Source organism: Pangasianodon hypophthalmus, chromosome 4 (assembly GCF_027358585.1).
Source record: "Pangasianodon hypophthalmus isolate fPanHyp1 chromosome 4, fPanHyp1.pri, whole genome shotgun sequence".
Classification (NCBI taxonomy): Eukaryota; Metazoa; Chordata; class Actinopteri; order Siluriformes; family Pangasiidae; genus Pangasianodon; species Pangasianodon hypophthalmus.
Window position 1 is genome coordinate 3,292,669 of NC_069713.1, and position 17,608 is coordinate 3,310,276.

General features: G+C 39.6%; 1 protein-coding gene across 2 annotated transcripts in view; it reads left to right on the forward strand.

The window, feature by feature from the left end:
* Window positions 1-1,813: 1,813 nt before the first annotated feature.
* Window positions 1,814-17,608, forward strand: part of sorcs2 (sortilin-related VPS10 domain containing receptor 2) — a 229,358-nt gene continuing 213,563 nt past the window's right edge. For both annotated transcript variants that reach the window (XM_053233068.1, XM_034303986.2), the window contains exon 1: window positions 1,814-2,274. In XM_053233068.1, coding sequence (XP_053089043.1) covers window positions 1,984-2,274 — 291 coding nt within the window. In that variant the 5' untranslated portion in view covers window positions 1,814-1,983. The remainder of the gene's footprint in view (window positions 2,275-17,608) is intronic.

The window sequence follows — 17,608 nt, forward strand, 5'->3', positions numbered from 1 at the left end:
CAAATTTCACCAAAATGATGTATAAATGTTTTATTTATGTTATTTTCTGACCTTGCCATGGCGGCAGCCTGTAAAGAATAACTATGGCCACTAGATGGCGATGTGTGCTTGCTGAGAGTTACAGTTATTCAGGTGTTTCAAAGTAAGGTGAAGTGTGTGTAGATAATTAGTAACTGATAAAGAACAGTCCTTGTGCTGCACCATTGCAACACAAAGTATTAACACCATTTAGGTGATGGTTTAATTTCAGTACAGCAGTGACACTGACACGGTAGTGTGTGTGTGTGTGTGTGTGTGTGTGTGTGTTACACATTCCCACCCTGCTGGTCATCTTGTAGGTGTTCAGTCAGAGACTCACACTATTTTTTCCATGCACAGCATGTGTTTATTATCTGTGGAAGCCCTGAACCACAAGGAGTAAAAAGTGATTTTAAGTGCTATGCTGTAATTCTGACTCAGTATCTCATTATTTCGACTTAATATTTTGGTATTGTGACTTACTAAGTGAAAAGTAAGGAGTTAGTAACTCATTTTAAGATACCTCATTTTTTTGACTAAGTAACACTTTATTTTGAATTATTAATTAATTATTTTATTGTACTAACACATTATTTGAACTTAGAAACTCATTGCTATGACTTATTATCTCATTATTTTCACACCTTGTGGTTCAGAGCTTCAGCAGTTATCCTCCATCTACATCAGTGTATGACCAAAGCACCGCTGTGGGCTTCACATGTAAATAATCATTGCTTTACATAGGAAATTAATTTTATAGAGATGTTACGTTATATTTCTCATCACTGTGTTTTCATTTTTCATGCCTGATTTTTTTTTCACAGGGTTCATTTATTTTCACATGTGACTTTTCCATCACTAGAGTAAAGCATGGTGGTGGTAGCATCATAGTTGCTAGTTACTCTTGGACTCTTGCTTGTTTCTCTGACTAATCCCCTCTTTACTCGGTCACTGACGTTTGGTGGACTGCCTGATGTAGGAGTAGTGGTTGTGCTGCATTTTTTCCATTTTTTTTTTCCATTTTTTTCTTCAGGATGTTCAAGTTTTTTTATAAACAAACCCTGATTGATACTTTTCAGGATTTGTTTTGTTCGCTCTTTGGTCTTCATGAAGCTGTTTTTTTTAGGTATGTTCTTTAACAAACTCCAGGTTCCTCAAGGAACAGGTGTATTTATACTGACATCATGTGACACTGTAATTGCACACAAGTCGACTCCCTGAAAGCACAAGACTTCGTGACTTCTGAATCACAGCTTTTACATTTGTAATAGATTTAGGACATAAAATTGCACTCAAGTCCATTTCATTTCCAGGCTTTAACACTACAACTGTGGAAAAGTTGAAGGTGATGAATACTGGAAAAGCACTGGATTACTCGCATGTGGAAAAACTTGCACGTGAAATGAAGGTGATTTTTTTTTGTCAGAGATATGTAGATAATTTCTGCAACAATTGAGTCACAAAAGTGCTTTTTAATGATGTCTGGGAAATTTTTTTCTGATATGTTACTCAATACATTTATTCTTACACTGATGTCCTGCTTCTATTTCTTTGCATTGTAGCAAGCAATTAACAATCAATTAAAACATCTTTCAAATTAAAGGTTATTAACTGCTAGTAATTAACACTTCCAAGTTTTGGCTGGGTGTCTGTCTTGAAAAATCTTAAACTCATGCCCTTGTGTGTCATGCAGAGATTTTTTTATGGACTTGAACATGAAGAGAGGATGTGAGCGCGTGCCTGTCAGCAGATGGCAGCCCGGTACTCCGGTTTTTCGCCTCCTGGCACGCGGACATCACCGCTCCTCTTCTCTCCCTCTCTCTCTCTCTCCCTCTCTCTCTCTCTCTCTCTCACGGAAGAGCCACCGTCTAGTTGTTCCCCGTGAGTCGGTTCTCCGTGGTTTTTGAGTCACGCACACACACGCATACACACACACGCAGACACACACAGACACGGGCGCGCGTCATGGCGCACGTCGCGCACCTGTTCGTCGCGCTGGCGTGGATTATTTCGGTGCACGGATCTCTCTGCAGCGGCGGCGCTGGCGTTGGTGTCGGCGTGTTGAACCGGAGGCACGAGCATCACCGCCTCCTCGCTGAGGGTCCGGAGGAGGAGGAGACCGGAGCGGCACCGGATGCACCGCGGAGGCTCGCGAGGTCGCCGAAAGTGGCGTCTCTGCTGAGCAGCTCGTTCGTGCTGAAAGGCGACGCCGCGCACAACCAGGCGATGGTTCACTGGACGGGCGAGAACAGCAGCGTGAGTCCACTAAACACACACACACACACACACACACACACACTGACACCCTGACACTGATCACTGATAACACACCGCGTGCGTAAAGCAGAGCGTGCATGGTGATTTGGTGCAGCTTGGATCCCAAACCAGGGGACCTCAAACTTTTTACAGGACCTCTTATTTATTTATTTATTTATTTATCTATCTATCTATCTATCTATCTATCACTTCATCTGGTTAAGGGTTGTGGTGGGATCTCAGGAACACTGGGTGCAAGGCGAGTGAATTCCCTCTGGATGTTGTTTGTTTGTCAAAAAAAAGAAAAGGAGAGAGAGAGAGAGAGAGAGAGAGAAGGAGAGAAATCAGTACAGTAGAGAACCAGCGTAATGCACACACATATCAGTATTCTTTATTTATTGCAGACATTTCAGCTTATTTATGTGTTAAAATGTGAATTCGAAACATTTCATATCATAACAGCGCTTTTCCTGGTTTTAACCAAAAATATAATTAAAAAATACTTACAATAAATATAAAGCTTTGCGATTAGATTCATGGTGTTGACCTTTTATGTGCTTGTTTTTAACCTTTATTAACCTTTCGCTGAGGAAAGAGAGGTTTCTCCAGAAAAGAGAGGTTTCTTCTTCTTCCACCTGTTAGACAGCGTTCCTATCAGAACCTGTTTGAGAAGCTAAGAACGCTTAAAGAACCCTATTTTTCGGCTCATAATAATGAAATAATGAGTATAACTATTATAAATCATCATCATCATCATCATCATGACATTTAAATGAAATAAACATTCCTCTGAGTCTGGTTCCTCTCAAGGTTTCTTGCTCATGTCGTCTCAGGGGGTTTTTCCTCACCACTGTCACCTCTGGCTCGCTCATTAGGGATAAATTCATACATTTAAAATGTATATCCTGAATTTATTTATTTCTATAAAGCTGCTTTGTGACAATGTCCGTTGTTAAAAGTGCTGTACAGATAAATTAAAATTGAATTGAATTGGCGTGAATAAATGATGGACCCCTCGGCTACACGTCTCTAACCCCAGGCAGAACCCTGGTTAGAGACACACAGGTGTAAAGGGCTTCCTCACGGTGATCTGTGTGTTACTGCGTTCAAATGTGCAACTCGTACACTGATTAAAGGTTATTAACGATGCCGTCACTGCAAATAAAAGTTTTTTGTGTGGAATTAAGAATGATCTTCTGTCCTGAATGGTTTATAAAAGTCTTTTGTACACGTGTACATATGTGCTTAGGATACTTAGTTTTATTAAGAATCTGAATATAAGGCAATAAAATTGGCTAGCTGTGTCCTAGAATAAACTTTTTATCCATTATTATTATTTGCTTCAGTCGTGACTGATGAAGTGGAAAGTGAGTGTGTTAAGGCTGCATGATAACGGCTAATAAACGGATAATCACAAGAATTTTGCTCAGTGTTGAACTCATTCAGCCAGTTTTACTGCATTTCATTACATTAACATGAATGAAACTGCCTTTTTATTCACATTTTCCTCCATATGTATCAGTATTTATGTTAAAGTCAGACTTCTGAGGATCATTAAAGTGCTAAAACTAAAGACAGCTCGTCTCAGAAATGCACAGTCATGATGGTCATGTGATCAGGATTAGCGCATAATGAATTGTGCAGCTGTGTTAAATTACTCGTATGCTGTATAAGACTGTGTGTGTGTGTGTGTGTGTGTGTGCTTATCTTTTATCTTGTGATTGAGTATTTCAGTTTCCAGTCGCTGGTCTTCGGTGGTGAAGCGCTGTGCCTTCAGGCCTGTAATTTCACTTTCTGCTTGTTTCCGTGGGTTTTTTTGGTCCACAGTCTTCAGTAATTGAAATTCTTGTTGATAGTGGTTTGAGTCGGGAGACTGCGTTACGGCGTAAATCACATCTGTAACAGTGTGTGTCTCCTCTCAGGCTTCAGAGGCGTGTTTTCTGTCAAAGCCTTTGCTTTAAGTTGGACGTCGGCATCTGTTTATGTACTATAAATATGACAAGTACAGTTTAATTTTTTAATTTATTTGAGTTACAATAAATAAAACAGTCTCAAGTAGGAATGTGACGAATACCAAGTTCATAATAATCGCCCACTTGTTTAAAAAAATCATAGTGTATGATGATAGCACATTGTACTTTTATTGGATTTTTCTGAAAAATCAACAGTCCAGTCCACCAGTTTATTAAGTTTCATAACATTTTCAGTCAGGGAATAAATATATACATATATATATATATATATATATATATATATACACAATAATATATTATTGTCCACACTGCTTTCCATAAGACGGAGTTTATCTCTGGAGCACAGACGCTGCCCTTCTTCCTCCATCACAGAGTGATTATTTAAAAAGTTGAAGACTGCAATATATTGCATATGCATGGAATAAACCACTGTGTGTGTTGCTGTTATGGGAAAATAATCAGCGACGGTGGTGTGATGAAGCGGAATTACTGTTACCACCCCGAAGTTTCCTATAACAGCATGTCTGCAAGTGTTTTATTCCTCTTATACCACAGCAATTTGCCAAAAATGACATTTTTCTTTTATTAAAGAACAAGTTGTAAATTTTTTATCCATTTATAGTTACATTTAATGCTTGCAAACCAAGTTAGCTCCTTTTCTCACGTGTTATAGCAGCTATAAACAGTCATTCCTTCACTAACCTCGCTTTTTCTCTCTCGTGAAGATAATAAGACAAAAAAAATACAACAACAATGCAGCTTGTCATGTTATTGAGTGTAAACTTCTCTGTCCTGCCTGGTAAATAAACATCCCTGTGAATGAGCTGTTACTATAGAAACAATAACGTATTCGATCGAGTGCATGACTGTCAGAGCTGCTGTTATAGAAAATTAATCAACACCTTCTGACCAATCAGAATGCGGAACTCAGCAGCACTGTGGTGTAATTCATTAGTGGCAGCTCAGTGCCTGGTATCGACGTCCCACATTCACACCGCTCGGAACAAAGAGACTTTTCATGGATGAAGACTTTTGTGCTTTCGGATGCGAATGCATTGTTCCTCAATTACACAGTTAATGCAAAATTTAATTGAATCTTCAGACAGTTCTGCTTCCTGCTTTGTGTTAGGTGTCTTTTTGGTACTTGTTTGGCTGTTTCTCACAGGAAGTGGTGGTTGTAAATGCTGCTGTTTCTTTCCACAAATAGCAGCTTAAGCTTGTTTAAAGCCCAAAAGGGAAGTGAAACAGGCGGGGTGTGTGTGTGTGTGTGTGTGTGCGTGTGTATCTGTGTGTGTGTGTGTGTGTGTGTGTGTGTGTGTGGGTGAATTCTGTTCATCTGCCTGTTTCTCTTTCTTTCAGTGGGAATGGAGCGTTCAGAACGGTCCAAAGGTGCCGTTACAATCAGTGTTTTGTTCAGTCGAAACTTAGAAAGCCTCTGGGAAGATCACACAGTGTGTGTGTGTGTGTGTGTGTGTGTGTGTGTGTCTGTGTGTGGTGCCTGTAAATGCCCTTGTTGTGGAAATGCCTGTCACCATGGTATGATGATGAAGAGAAAATGCATGATGATTAAGTTGTGAAAGGGAATGAAAAAGAATAACTGTGTGACAGAGAGAGAGAGAGAGAGAGACAGACAGAGGGAAAGAGAGAGAGACGGATAGAGTGAGATAGACAGAGAGAGACAGTGAAAGAAAGTCAGAGAGAGAGAGAGAGAGAGACAGAGACTGAGAGGGATGGAGAGAAAGAGACAGAAAGACAGAGAGACAGGGAGAGACAAAAGAGATAGAGAGAGAAAAAAGAGAGAGAGACCTGGGTTTTTATTAATATTCTTTAGCTTTTTGTATTATTGCATCTGGAAACAATAACCACACGTTACAGAAACAACTGTAACATGTGGTTAGTGAAGGTGGGACGCGTAACCGCAGCGATGATCCAGAAATCGTCATCGTAGTCCATATCCGGGGTCAAATCACAGGCCGGCAGCAATAAAGGAGGATAATCCGTCTTTAACAATGGAAAGATGAGCATGAGTCACAATACGGAAGCACAGAGATAGAAAACAAGGCTTGGGGACACAAAGTGACAGTTGGCAAGTCTTGGCAAGGAGGGAGAGAAACAATCCGATATAAATAACCACACGTATCACGGACTGATCTCGGGACAGGTGATCACATTAGAGGAACAATCCAATGATAAGACAGGGGGCGGAGACAGGACAGAAACCAAAGGCACAAAGGCACATGGCCATAACATAAACCAAAGCACATGATGTTCACTATCATGATTCATGACAATAAAGTAAATCTTAGATGCTGGTGTTTACTATAGAATTCCTCACGGTCGTATTTTTAAATATATATACATGTACATGTATAGTCCAAAAAATATTTTATATACATATATACACCTTTTATACAGCTGTGTTATTTGCTCATTGGTATAACACATAAAGATATTAAAACCGATAGATTCATGAAGTAAAATCACAAAGTAGCAAAAAAAAAAAAAAAAAAACATGCTTGTTATCAAGAACATGAAGTTTCAAAGAATTTATTTTCTGTTAATTATTATGTTTTGATTTTTTCACTAAGCTGAGACAATTCATTATTTTCATTCCACTGTGTGAAAAAAATGTATTCTTGTTTGAGAAATTATATATATATATATTTTTAATTGATGTTCTTACTTTTGTCCTGGTATTTTAATATAATAAATGAACTGATTCCTGACAAAGCCTGGTCATGAGTGATGTTATTAGTTTTAAAACCCAGTGGTCTGTCTGTAAATTCGAATCAGATATGAGCTGTATTATTATAGTCCTGCATCGCTGCATCACCGAGCCACTCTTTAATAAGATTTGGGGGGAAATGGGAAGGAAGGAGGGAGTGGAGTACAGGAAAGGGTTTTGAAGATTATTCTGTTTTTTCTCTCCTATGGTTGGGTTTTAATAAGACATGAAAGGAGATCTGGCTGAGAGTGACAGCTGCTGCTGGTTATGCTTCTGCACTGCTGACCGGAAGGTCCTAAGTTTAAATCCCAGACCTGCTACTTTGCTTGTTAAGCTATTAATATCAGGAGTCTAATATTAATGATGATGTGGGACTTCACAGACCATACTGGCACTTTATTCCAATGTTGTGCAGTATTTCTGACAGCATAATGGTAAAAAAACCCTTCTGGACTGGGTAAATTCATATACAGATACAGATTCGGATCCTTGGAGCACTAAACAGATACAGATACAGGTTGTGGCTTTGTAATATAATACCAATAGCACGATAAATCATGTCACGATACACTTTTATGAGATATTGTGGATATCATGATATCTTTTTATATCTTTTTATATATGTTAAAATAACAATTACAAACTCTCGAAGCAGATTTGCTGAAGTTTTTATATGGTTCAAATATTTAAAATGGTAAAATTATTATTTTTTAATCGATTTTTAATTATTTTCTTTTTTGTTTCAGTCTTCATTTATTTTCATACACATTAAATAACATTTTATAAATTTGACATGATTGTTTTGCGTTCAGTTTGTTAGAAAAGCCCTGTATCATGACGCATATCGTGTGTTGTAGAAATGTCTTTGAATTATTGTCATATTGCTCCACCCATATGTCATTGTGTTATACCCCGTATGTATTGTACTTTGTGTTATTAATTAAACAAAATGGCCGCCAACACAAATCGTCTTTCAGTAGTGTTTTGACATGTGCCTTTGTTGTGATTCTCGCCCCGTCTCCCAGCTCTACCCTGCTGTTTCTTTGTCTTGTTGCGAAGTCTTGTCCATTGTAATCATGCATTCTAAGCCTTGCTTCTCAGTTTATATTTCTGTGTTTTGTGTTTTGAGTCTTGTTTATTGGATTTGCTCAAATAATACAAACCCTGAGTTTATGCACTTGAGTCCTTCCCAGCTTATGACCAGCTGTGACAAATCATGATTGTCACGAGATGTATTACCTTGTGCACAACATCATGTCTAATTTAAGGAGTCTGAACATATAGTGAACTTTGGATCACTTGGAAATTGTGGACTACCTGTGAAAAAAATGCTTGGACCCCAGTGATCGCTGCTCGTGGCTATATTCTGCTATATCTCAGCTGCAACGGTGGGGGAGGGGGGGGTCATACAATGCATGACCCCAACCCTGACCTTTGACCCCAGTGGCCTTCTAAAGCTGGAATATAATGAATTCTAAAGTGTATCTTAAACTGCAATTTAAAAAGAAAAATTGAATTATGGATGCTAACTGGAGAATTCCAGTTCTGCTGTCGCTCTCTTGGAGGTCTGCGGTTCTGGGAATGAACAGCAACGATCACAACATGATCTCAGCATTCAGACTGGAGCGACTCCAAGAGCTGAAAAGACCCTCTGTGTGTGTGTGTGTGTGTGTGTGTGTGTGTGTCTGAGTCAGATTTTTTATTCTCCAAATACAGGCTGTAAAAGGAATTTCTGTCTCCTGGTGCTTCTGTTAACACAAATCTCAGTAAGATAAAAGCTAAAAATATACACATGTAAATGACTGAATAAACCCAAAGACACGTGACGAGCGTTCTGTCTGTTTACTTTATAAACGTCTGTGATACAGCACACGTCACTGTCTGCTGTAGCATTCAGAGCAGAATGAAGAGGAAAATAACAGGGAGGTTAAATGGACATGAGGGGAAATGCATGGAGTATAGACAGACAGACAGACAGACAGACAGACTGAAAGACAGGCAGACAGACAGATTAAAGACAGTGAGACAAACTAAAAGACAAATAAACAAACAGACCGAAACACAGGAAGATGAAAAGACAGACACACAGACAGATTAAAAGACAGTAAAAGACAGACAGATAGACTGAAACACAGCCAGATATATTAAAAAACAGACAGACAGACAAACAGACAGACAGACAAACAGTCAGACAGACAGATTGCAAAACAGGCAGAAAGACTAAAAGCCAAACAAACACAAAATAGACAGACAACAGACACAGAAAGACAGGCAGACATACATACAGCTCTACAGACAGACAAATTGAAAGGCAGACAGACAGACAGACAGACAGATATATTAAAAGGCAGACAGACAGACAGACTGAAAGACAGACAGACAGACAGACAGATTGAAGCCCCAGCTTGTAGAAGTAGGATGGAATGTGCAGTAGGAGGTAAAATGCAGTGGTCACAGAAGAGCGATCTTCCACATCATGGGGGATAATGAAAGTGTGTGTGTGTGAGTGTGTGTGTGTGTTCAGTAGCCAGTTTGAAAAATTAGGGCCAGACAGACCACTGACACTTCAATGGCTATTCCGACACACACACACACACACACACACACATGGTTAATGGTTCTAGCTACTTGAAGCCTTTGGTGAAAGAGGAATCCTGTATGCGAGGGTTCTACACACTACAGAACCCTTTGCCGACGTTAGAGAGAACCTTCTGTATGAGACAGCAGGCTGCATGTTTATCCCGTGTTTGTGTTCCTCAGGTCAGCTCAGTCCCGACAGCGCGAGGACAGATCCATAACCCTGCTCACGTTCACATGTTAACGCTAAGCCGTGGATTTGTAATAATATTGTTACACACAATAAATACTTCTAATACTCTATTTAATACTCTAATCCTTTATCTAATACTTTCTGTACACTACCCAAATTCTCTCTCTAATACAGTTACAATCTCTAATACAGTCTCTAATACAGTCTCTCGTTTATCACAAGTTCCTGCTTATTTTATTACTCTATACAGTAGTACTTTAATATTCAGTTTTATACCATATACTGTATCATACTGTACATAATACTGTAATATGTATCCTTGAGATTCTTGCATTTTCAATAAAACTCTATATAGTTGTTATTATTATTAATATTATAACAATTTTACAATAGCAGGCAGACAGACAGATTATTGTAGTTCAGTAAATAATGGAGTTATAATGATATTATGCTGAGTTAGGTGTGTGTTCTCAGTGCAGTGTGTGTGTGTGTGTGTGTGTGTGTGTGTGTGTGTGAGTTGACTTCATGTGGAAAGAATCCCGTTTCAGCGTCTCCTGAATAACACTCGCTTAATTCTGTCGTCTGTCTCTCCCAAATCACTTACACATGTGTGTGGATGAAGGGCATGCTTTACATCGTTTATCACAAGTTCATCCCTCCTTCATTCCCTGTACACACACACACACACACACACACACACACACACACACACACTCTCCCAGGAACGGGCTCTTTATTATTTATTGACAAACTAGCCAATTTCTCTCAGTTAGTGTTCATCATTTACATTTATTCCACAGTGTTGTTGAGTTCTGGATGCTGATTGGTCAGAAGGTGTTGATTAGTTTTCTATAACAGCGGCTCTGACAGTAGTGCAGGTTTATATTAATGCACTCATTCTAATACGTTATTGTTTCTATAGTAACAGCTCATTCACAGGGACTCGTACAGCAGGCGCTCCACATAAACAGATTTAAAATGTGTGTAATCATTTATATATATACTTGACTTATTAACTTCAAGAGACAGAAAAACAATGAATATCAGTGATTAGTGTATAAATATAATATATATGGTTTTCAAAAAAATCCATATTTGAATGTTTAAACACATTTTTGAAATATTTTTGCTATCAAGAAACGCTTTTGTTTTATTGGTACAATAGGTCTCTGAATAAAATCAAACTAATTATAGCTTAATTTAATTTCTCATTTTAATTAAAAGATAATTATGTACTGAGCAAATGCAGTTAACGGGAAGTCATTTAATATACACTGTATTTAGTGCGACGTGCGGTATGTAAGGACATTGTGTGTGTGTGTGTGTGTGTGTGTGTTAGGGCTCCTGTATTTCCCTCTGTGCTAGCTGGCCCTGTTAGCATGCCGTTAACACTTTGTACTCGCTGTGAGTGATGTTAGAATTCCGGCCATGTGAGGTGTGTGAACTTTGTTCCAGTGATGCGTGTGTGTGTGTTTGTGTGTGTGTGTGTGTGTGTGTGTGAGAGAGAGAGAGTGATAGAGAGAAAACCTTTGGCTGGCTCCCTGTGGGCTAATCTTCCCATATCTCTCTCTCTCTCTCTCTCTCTCTCTCTCTCATTATCCACACAAATACACTGGAACATTTTACCTTGTGTTTTTCTCATCTATTTCCCCAGTGTCTTGCATGTGTGTGTGTGTGTGTGTGTGTGGTATCAGAAAAGGGGAGTTTCCGTTTTTTAAGGTCGCTTGGGAGACCATGCTGGATTTCTCTGATTTCTCAGAGCTCAGAGTGTGTTTCCAGATTTGTCTCGTATACATGTGCTGAGAATTGGGCTCATTAATAAAACATTTCCTCATTTGCATACTGAATACTGAATTAATTAAAGGAACAATTCAGCCAAAAATGAAACATACACCATTTTTCACTTAACCCAAATGCAGTTAATTAACAAAGAGGTATTTAGCTTGTAAAGTGTCTTTAGTTTTGCACCAGAACTCTGATGCTAATGTAGCTAACAAGTCGTGGAAGCTTATAGCTACCAGTTTAGCCTGAATTATTACACATTCACATCAAAAGACATCTCTTGGTAATATCATTTGCAACTTCAAACCAAGCAAACCATTTCTGCTCACTGTGGTTGTGGGGTATTTGCCCCTGAACTCTACTTGTGCTGACATTTCAAGCTTGAAGTTTGTTTGACTTTGCTGCAGTTTGCAGTTTTTCATAATCATTTCACATTAATGATGTTCGACTCAGCCGTTGTTAGCGTTATAGCAGAAGTAAAGTTATCCTGTTAAGTCTAGTTCCAACAGTAAAAACCTAGAAGTGTGAAAAGGACTCTTTGGTGTCTCTGCTGAGGGAAGTTTAGGAGAAGTGTCACAGCTCAACCTTTAGGAAGTCATATTTTCTCGGAGTTGTTCCCAGTACCTTCCCTCCGTGGTTCAGTTCCAATTTTTGCTGCAAGCACATCTAGCATCTGAGACTCGATAATTAAAAAGCCTCTCCACCACAGTGTGTTTGTGATTAGACCATCATCATTGCTTTGCTTCTCCTCGGATCGTTAAGCAGAACAGCATCTGACTGAAACGTATAACGCTTCCCATTTTCCTTTTTTATCTCTCGAAAGTTGCTCGTCGCTTGTGAGACGTTTGGCTGGAAACAGAGCTAGAGATATTGAGATGAAGAGAGATTTTCAGCGCTTCTGAGAGCTTCTCCGTGTCCCATCTGTCCCTCTGTCCATCAGATAATTATGGCTTTAATAATGACATCACAGATTGAGCGATGAAGCCGCTGATGATAAAACGCATGGCGAGGCTCAAGCTGTGCACACTGATGGCTAATTGAAGCCAATTAGCATAATTACCTTATGCTAATTTAATTAATCCCACACCACTTCATTCGCCACTCTGTATGAAATCTGCATGTATTTCCTTCACACACCATTCAGTTCAGTAAGTTTATTTAATTCCTGTGGTAACACACATTATGCTTATTTTTGATTGTCGCCTCTTAGCAACTATAACAGGATAATGACGCAGTTAGTAATTTAATGTGAATTGGATTCAAAAACTAGCACATTGTTAGCTACAAAATTCTCCAGTTAAACGATACATGATGTGAAATGTTAAACAGAATTATTTCTTACCACAGCAATGTGGCTATACTAACAATATTTTAGTTTATTTTATTAAAGAACAATGTGTACGTTTGTATCCTTTTATAGTTACATTTAACGTTGAGGAATATTCATGAAACAAGTTCCTGTTCTCCTGTTCTCACTTAGCAGCTATAAACAGTCCTTCCCTCACCAGCCTCTCTTTCTGTGTGAAGTTAATAATACAAAAAAATAAATAAATAAACCTGCAGCTTGTCGTGTTACTGAGAAACGGCAAAGCGTAAACTCCTCTGTCCTGATGATGTCAGAAAACCTAAAGTTAGAGCTTTAAATCTGACTGTTTCAAAGTGCTGACACTGGAGACTCCTTCCATAAACATAAACATCTCCTTACAGAAAACTTCATCATATCAATGATTACACACGTTTTTAGTCTGGTTATTATCAGTGGAGTGTCCGCTGTACACGTCCCTGTGAATGAGCTGTTACTATAGAAACGATAACGTATTAGAGCGAGCGCATTAATATAAACCTGCGCTACTGTCAGAGCTGCTGTTATAGAAAACTAATCAACACCTTCTGACCAATCACAATCCAGAATCAGGGGTCTCATTTTTCAAACGTGAGTACACATAGTTTTGTGTGTAAACTGTACGTATGTGTAAATATGCACGTTTCTATATATAGAAGATATATAGAAGGTGATTTATAAAGTTTTGCTCATGCATGAGGACATGCGTATGTTCCCGCACACTGCTGGAACCCCTAGTGGTAAAAAAGTGTAATAGCAGGTAAACTGGTTATGAGCAGCTCCCATCCCACTTATTGGCAATCATGTCAGCATAACTGAGAGAGTGATTACTGATTTCAGTGCTCACATGATGCAAAAAGGTGGCACAGACAGAAAATGGTAGAAGGCACATCTAAAGATCGATTTTTTTTTTCAGGACCGCAGAAAACTCTATGCTGAGATGGAGGAGTGAAAAACTTTATATTTACAAAACTATCACTGGAAAAGACAAAAAATCTGAATTTTAACAGCATCGCAGGGTTTTTCCATGTCATTGGGACAACAGAATGCACACATGTACTTATTTTTTTACTTTCTACTTCATTGTTGCTGAAGCTCATCTTCTTACCGCTTTTGACATGCTCCATGTTGTTCATAACAAGCTGTGCCATGAGCAGTCATTTTAAAGTGAAGTTGCTTACCAAATATGGCAATTTGGGTGTGTTTCTTTATGCAAATGAGTGTGGCCATGCATGAGCATATCGGTTTAGAGCATTTGGGATTTATCACTGTCCATTGTGTACATCTGTGCATATACACATATGTGATAAATACCAATTTTCTTGTGCATACTGTGGTTATTATGCACAAATTTAGAACTTTTAGAACTTGTCCTACACACTCTTTGATAAATGAGACCCCAGGACTGTACTGCTCCTTTAACTCTAGGTGCACACACAGCTTTGATTTGAGTACGATGAGGTGGAAGTGGCAGTAGCAGTAATTTCATATCTGACCAGCATGACCTCATTTTCAGGATTAAAGCACTAGTAATTAAAAATTGATTGTGGCCCCTGAGGTTAGACCACCTCATCGCTCAATTGCCTCGTCACTCAACCATCTCGTCACTCGAGTGCCTCAACACTCGACTGCCTCAACGCTAGACCACCTTGTACTCGACCACCTCATCACTTGATTGCCTCGTCACTTGATCGCCTCGACGCTAGACCATCTCGTCACTCAACTGCCTCATCACTCAATTGCCTCGTCACTCAATTGCCTCGTCAACTGATCGCCTCCACGCTAGACCATCTCGTCACTTAACTGCCTCATCACTCGATTGATTAGACACTTGATCACCTAGACACTTAACTGCCTCTTCACCCAATCACCTTGTGACTCAATCGCCTCGTCACTTGATTGCCTCATTATGTGATCGCCTCGGCAATAGACAGCCTCCTCACTCGGACACTTCATCAGTAAACTGCCTCATTGCTTGACTGCCTCATCATGTGATTGCCTCACAACAGACTGCCTCACCACTCGAACACTTTGTCACATAACCAATTTGTCACCCGCTCACCTCGTCACCCGCTCACCTCGTCACCCAACCACCTCGTCACTCGAGCACCTCGTCACCCGCCCACCTCATCACCTGCCCACCTCATCACTTGACCACCTCGTTACCCAACCACCTTGACATTCGACCACTTTGTCACCCGACTACCTCATCACCTGCCCACCTCGTCACCCGACCACCTATTCACCCAACCACCTTGTCACTCGACACTTCACACTTTACTTATGAACTGTGCTGTATGTCTTTCCACATCTTGTGGCTTTATAACACACATATAGTGGATGTGTAATGAAACAAGGCCTACAGGGGTACAGTGCAGACACGCACATCACACCTAATATATCCTCTACACACACACACACACACACACACACACACACACACACACACAGCTTTTCATAATCCAGCTGGAGAAGGTGGAAGTGGCAGGAAAATATAATTTCATGTGTTTGCAGCGTGACCTCAGTCTCCGTTTTAAAGCGATAGTAATTAAAATTGATTGGGTTTGAGCGCCGTGTCACTTTACAGCCCTGTTTCATATTATAAATGGAAGAGATCATCTGTTCAGCATGTGTGTGTGTGTGTGTGTGTGTGTGTGTGTGTGTGTATTAATGTAGGAGTGCACAGAGTTCGTTTGAACAAGGTCACAGTAAAAGGGAGCAAAATAAAAAAAGAGGGATAAGGTGTGTGTGTGTGTGTGTGTGTGTGTGTGTGTGTGTGTGCGTGCATGCCAGATGAACTACTGCACATGAGCAAGGAACAAATTTATAGAGAAATCCCAAGATGTCTTTTATGATATGTGATGCATTTCAGAAAACAGAATGTATTTATGTGTGTGTGTGTGTGTGTGTGTGAGAGAGAGAGAGCAAAGGCCTGAGGTTATAAGAGCAGGTGAAGACTGACGACTTGCTGCATAATGCATAAACAGTGACACATCTTATACACACACACACAAATAAATTCATGCCGTTTTCTGAAAAGCATCACTGTATTGTATGTGTATGTGTGTGTGTGTGTGTGTGTGTGTGTGTGTCACACTCCCTGTACTAGGGCAGGAACTGCCAATCAAACTTTCTGGCTCCGCCTCTTTAACTACCACTGAGCTCTAACTGCAGCTGCCTGCTGTTTGTGTGTGCGCTTGTGTGTGTGTGTGTGTGTGTGTGTGTGTGTGTGCATGTGTGTGTGTGTGTGTGTGTGTGCATGTGTGGCTGACACCTTTCTGACTTTGACACTCACAGTGACAAACTTGCATACCAAAATATACTGTATAAGCACCACTCTTCGTCCTGTGTGAAAATGGAAAATGAATTACTGTTGTTTTGCTAGTCTCATTGTCTCACTGAACTTTTGCTCTGGAGGAACCCTTAATGGTTCTACCTGGAACTCTTTCTTATAGGGAAACACTTTTTTTCAAGGATTCCTCGAAAAAAAGCTGATTTTCGAGGAAATTTTAAGGGTTCTTTGGTTATTTCTCTGGGGAAACCCTAAGGGGGAACCTCTTTTCATAGGGAAACACTCTGATAAGTTTTGCTTAGAACCTTTAGAGTTTTTTTGCTTGTTTCTCTGGAGGAACCCTTAAACATTCTACTTGGAACCCTTTCTTATAGGGAAACAGCCTGCTGTAGGGTTCTACATTGAAATATTAAAGGGTTCTTTGGTTGTTCCTTTGAGAGAACCCTTAGTGGGAACTTCTCATGATAGGAAAACACTTTGATTGGTTTTACATAGAACCTTTTGGTTAATTCTCTGGAGAAGACACTTCAAGGTTTATTTGGTTGTTCCTCTGGGGAACCCAATGGGGGAACCCCTTCTGAAAGGAGAAACATGACTGGTTTTTACGAAGAACCTTTAGGGGTTCCTTGGAATATACTTGGAAGCTTTTCTGATAGAGAAATGCTCTGTTGTGGGTTCTACATCGAAACCTTATTGGGAATAGAAACCCTTTTAGGAAGCTAAGGAACCTTAATGATCCAGTGAACCCTTAAAGAACCATTTTTAGTATTATAGAGCTGTATGATTTGGACAATATGTGATAAAGAGCCGAGACGAGTGTCATAGATGTGTGTGTTCACAGTGTTGCTTTATGACACTTGGTACCTTAGTTACATAATTACATTCCTGAGGAATTTACTAATAGACCAATCACTTGCCTTTGTCTCTTAACTAATTTGCATAAAGTGGAGGAAATCAGAGGAAACAACTTGTCTTCTGTCCCTTTGTTGCTCATATGGAGGTGGGCTAACACCTGAGACACACTTCTTCTCCTCTTCTCTTCTTTGTTCTCTCCTTTATTCATTTTTTTCTTCTTTTAGCTCCTTTAATCTCCCCACTGTCATTTATACCACATGATTCATTTCAGTATCGTCACCTTTTCCCCCCTCTCTTTCTTCTTGTGCTTTTTTCTTTCGTTCCCTTCGTTCTCTAAACATCTGTGAGCGGGTGGTTTCTCTCTCCCTCTCTCTCTCACTCTTTTCCACCCTCTGCTCAGAGGCTTTACTCGTTCTTGGAAATCTTTCATTATCATCTCTCATTTTTTTCTCCTTCTTCTTTCCATGCAAATCCTCTGATGTGGATCTCATAATCCCTTCACGCTCCCTCTCTCTCTCTTTCTCTCTCTCTCTCTCTACATATACATATATATATATATATATATATATATATATATATATATATATATATATGT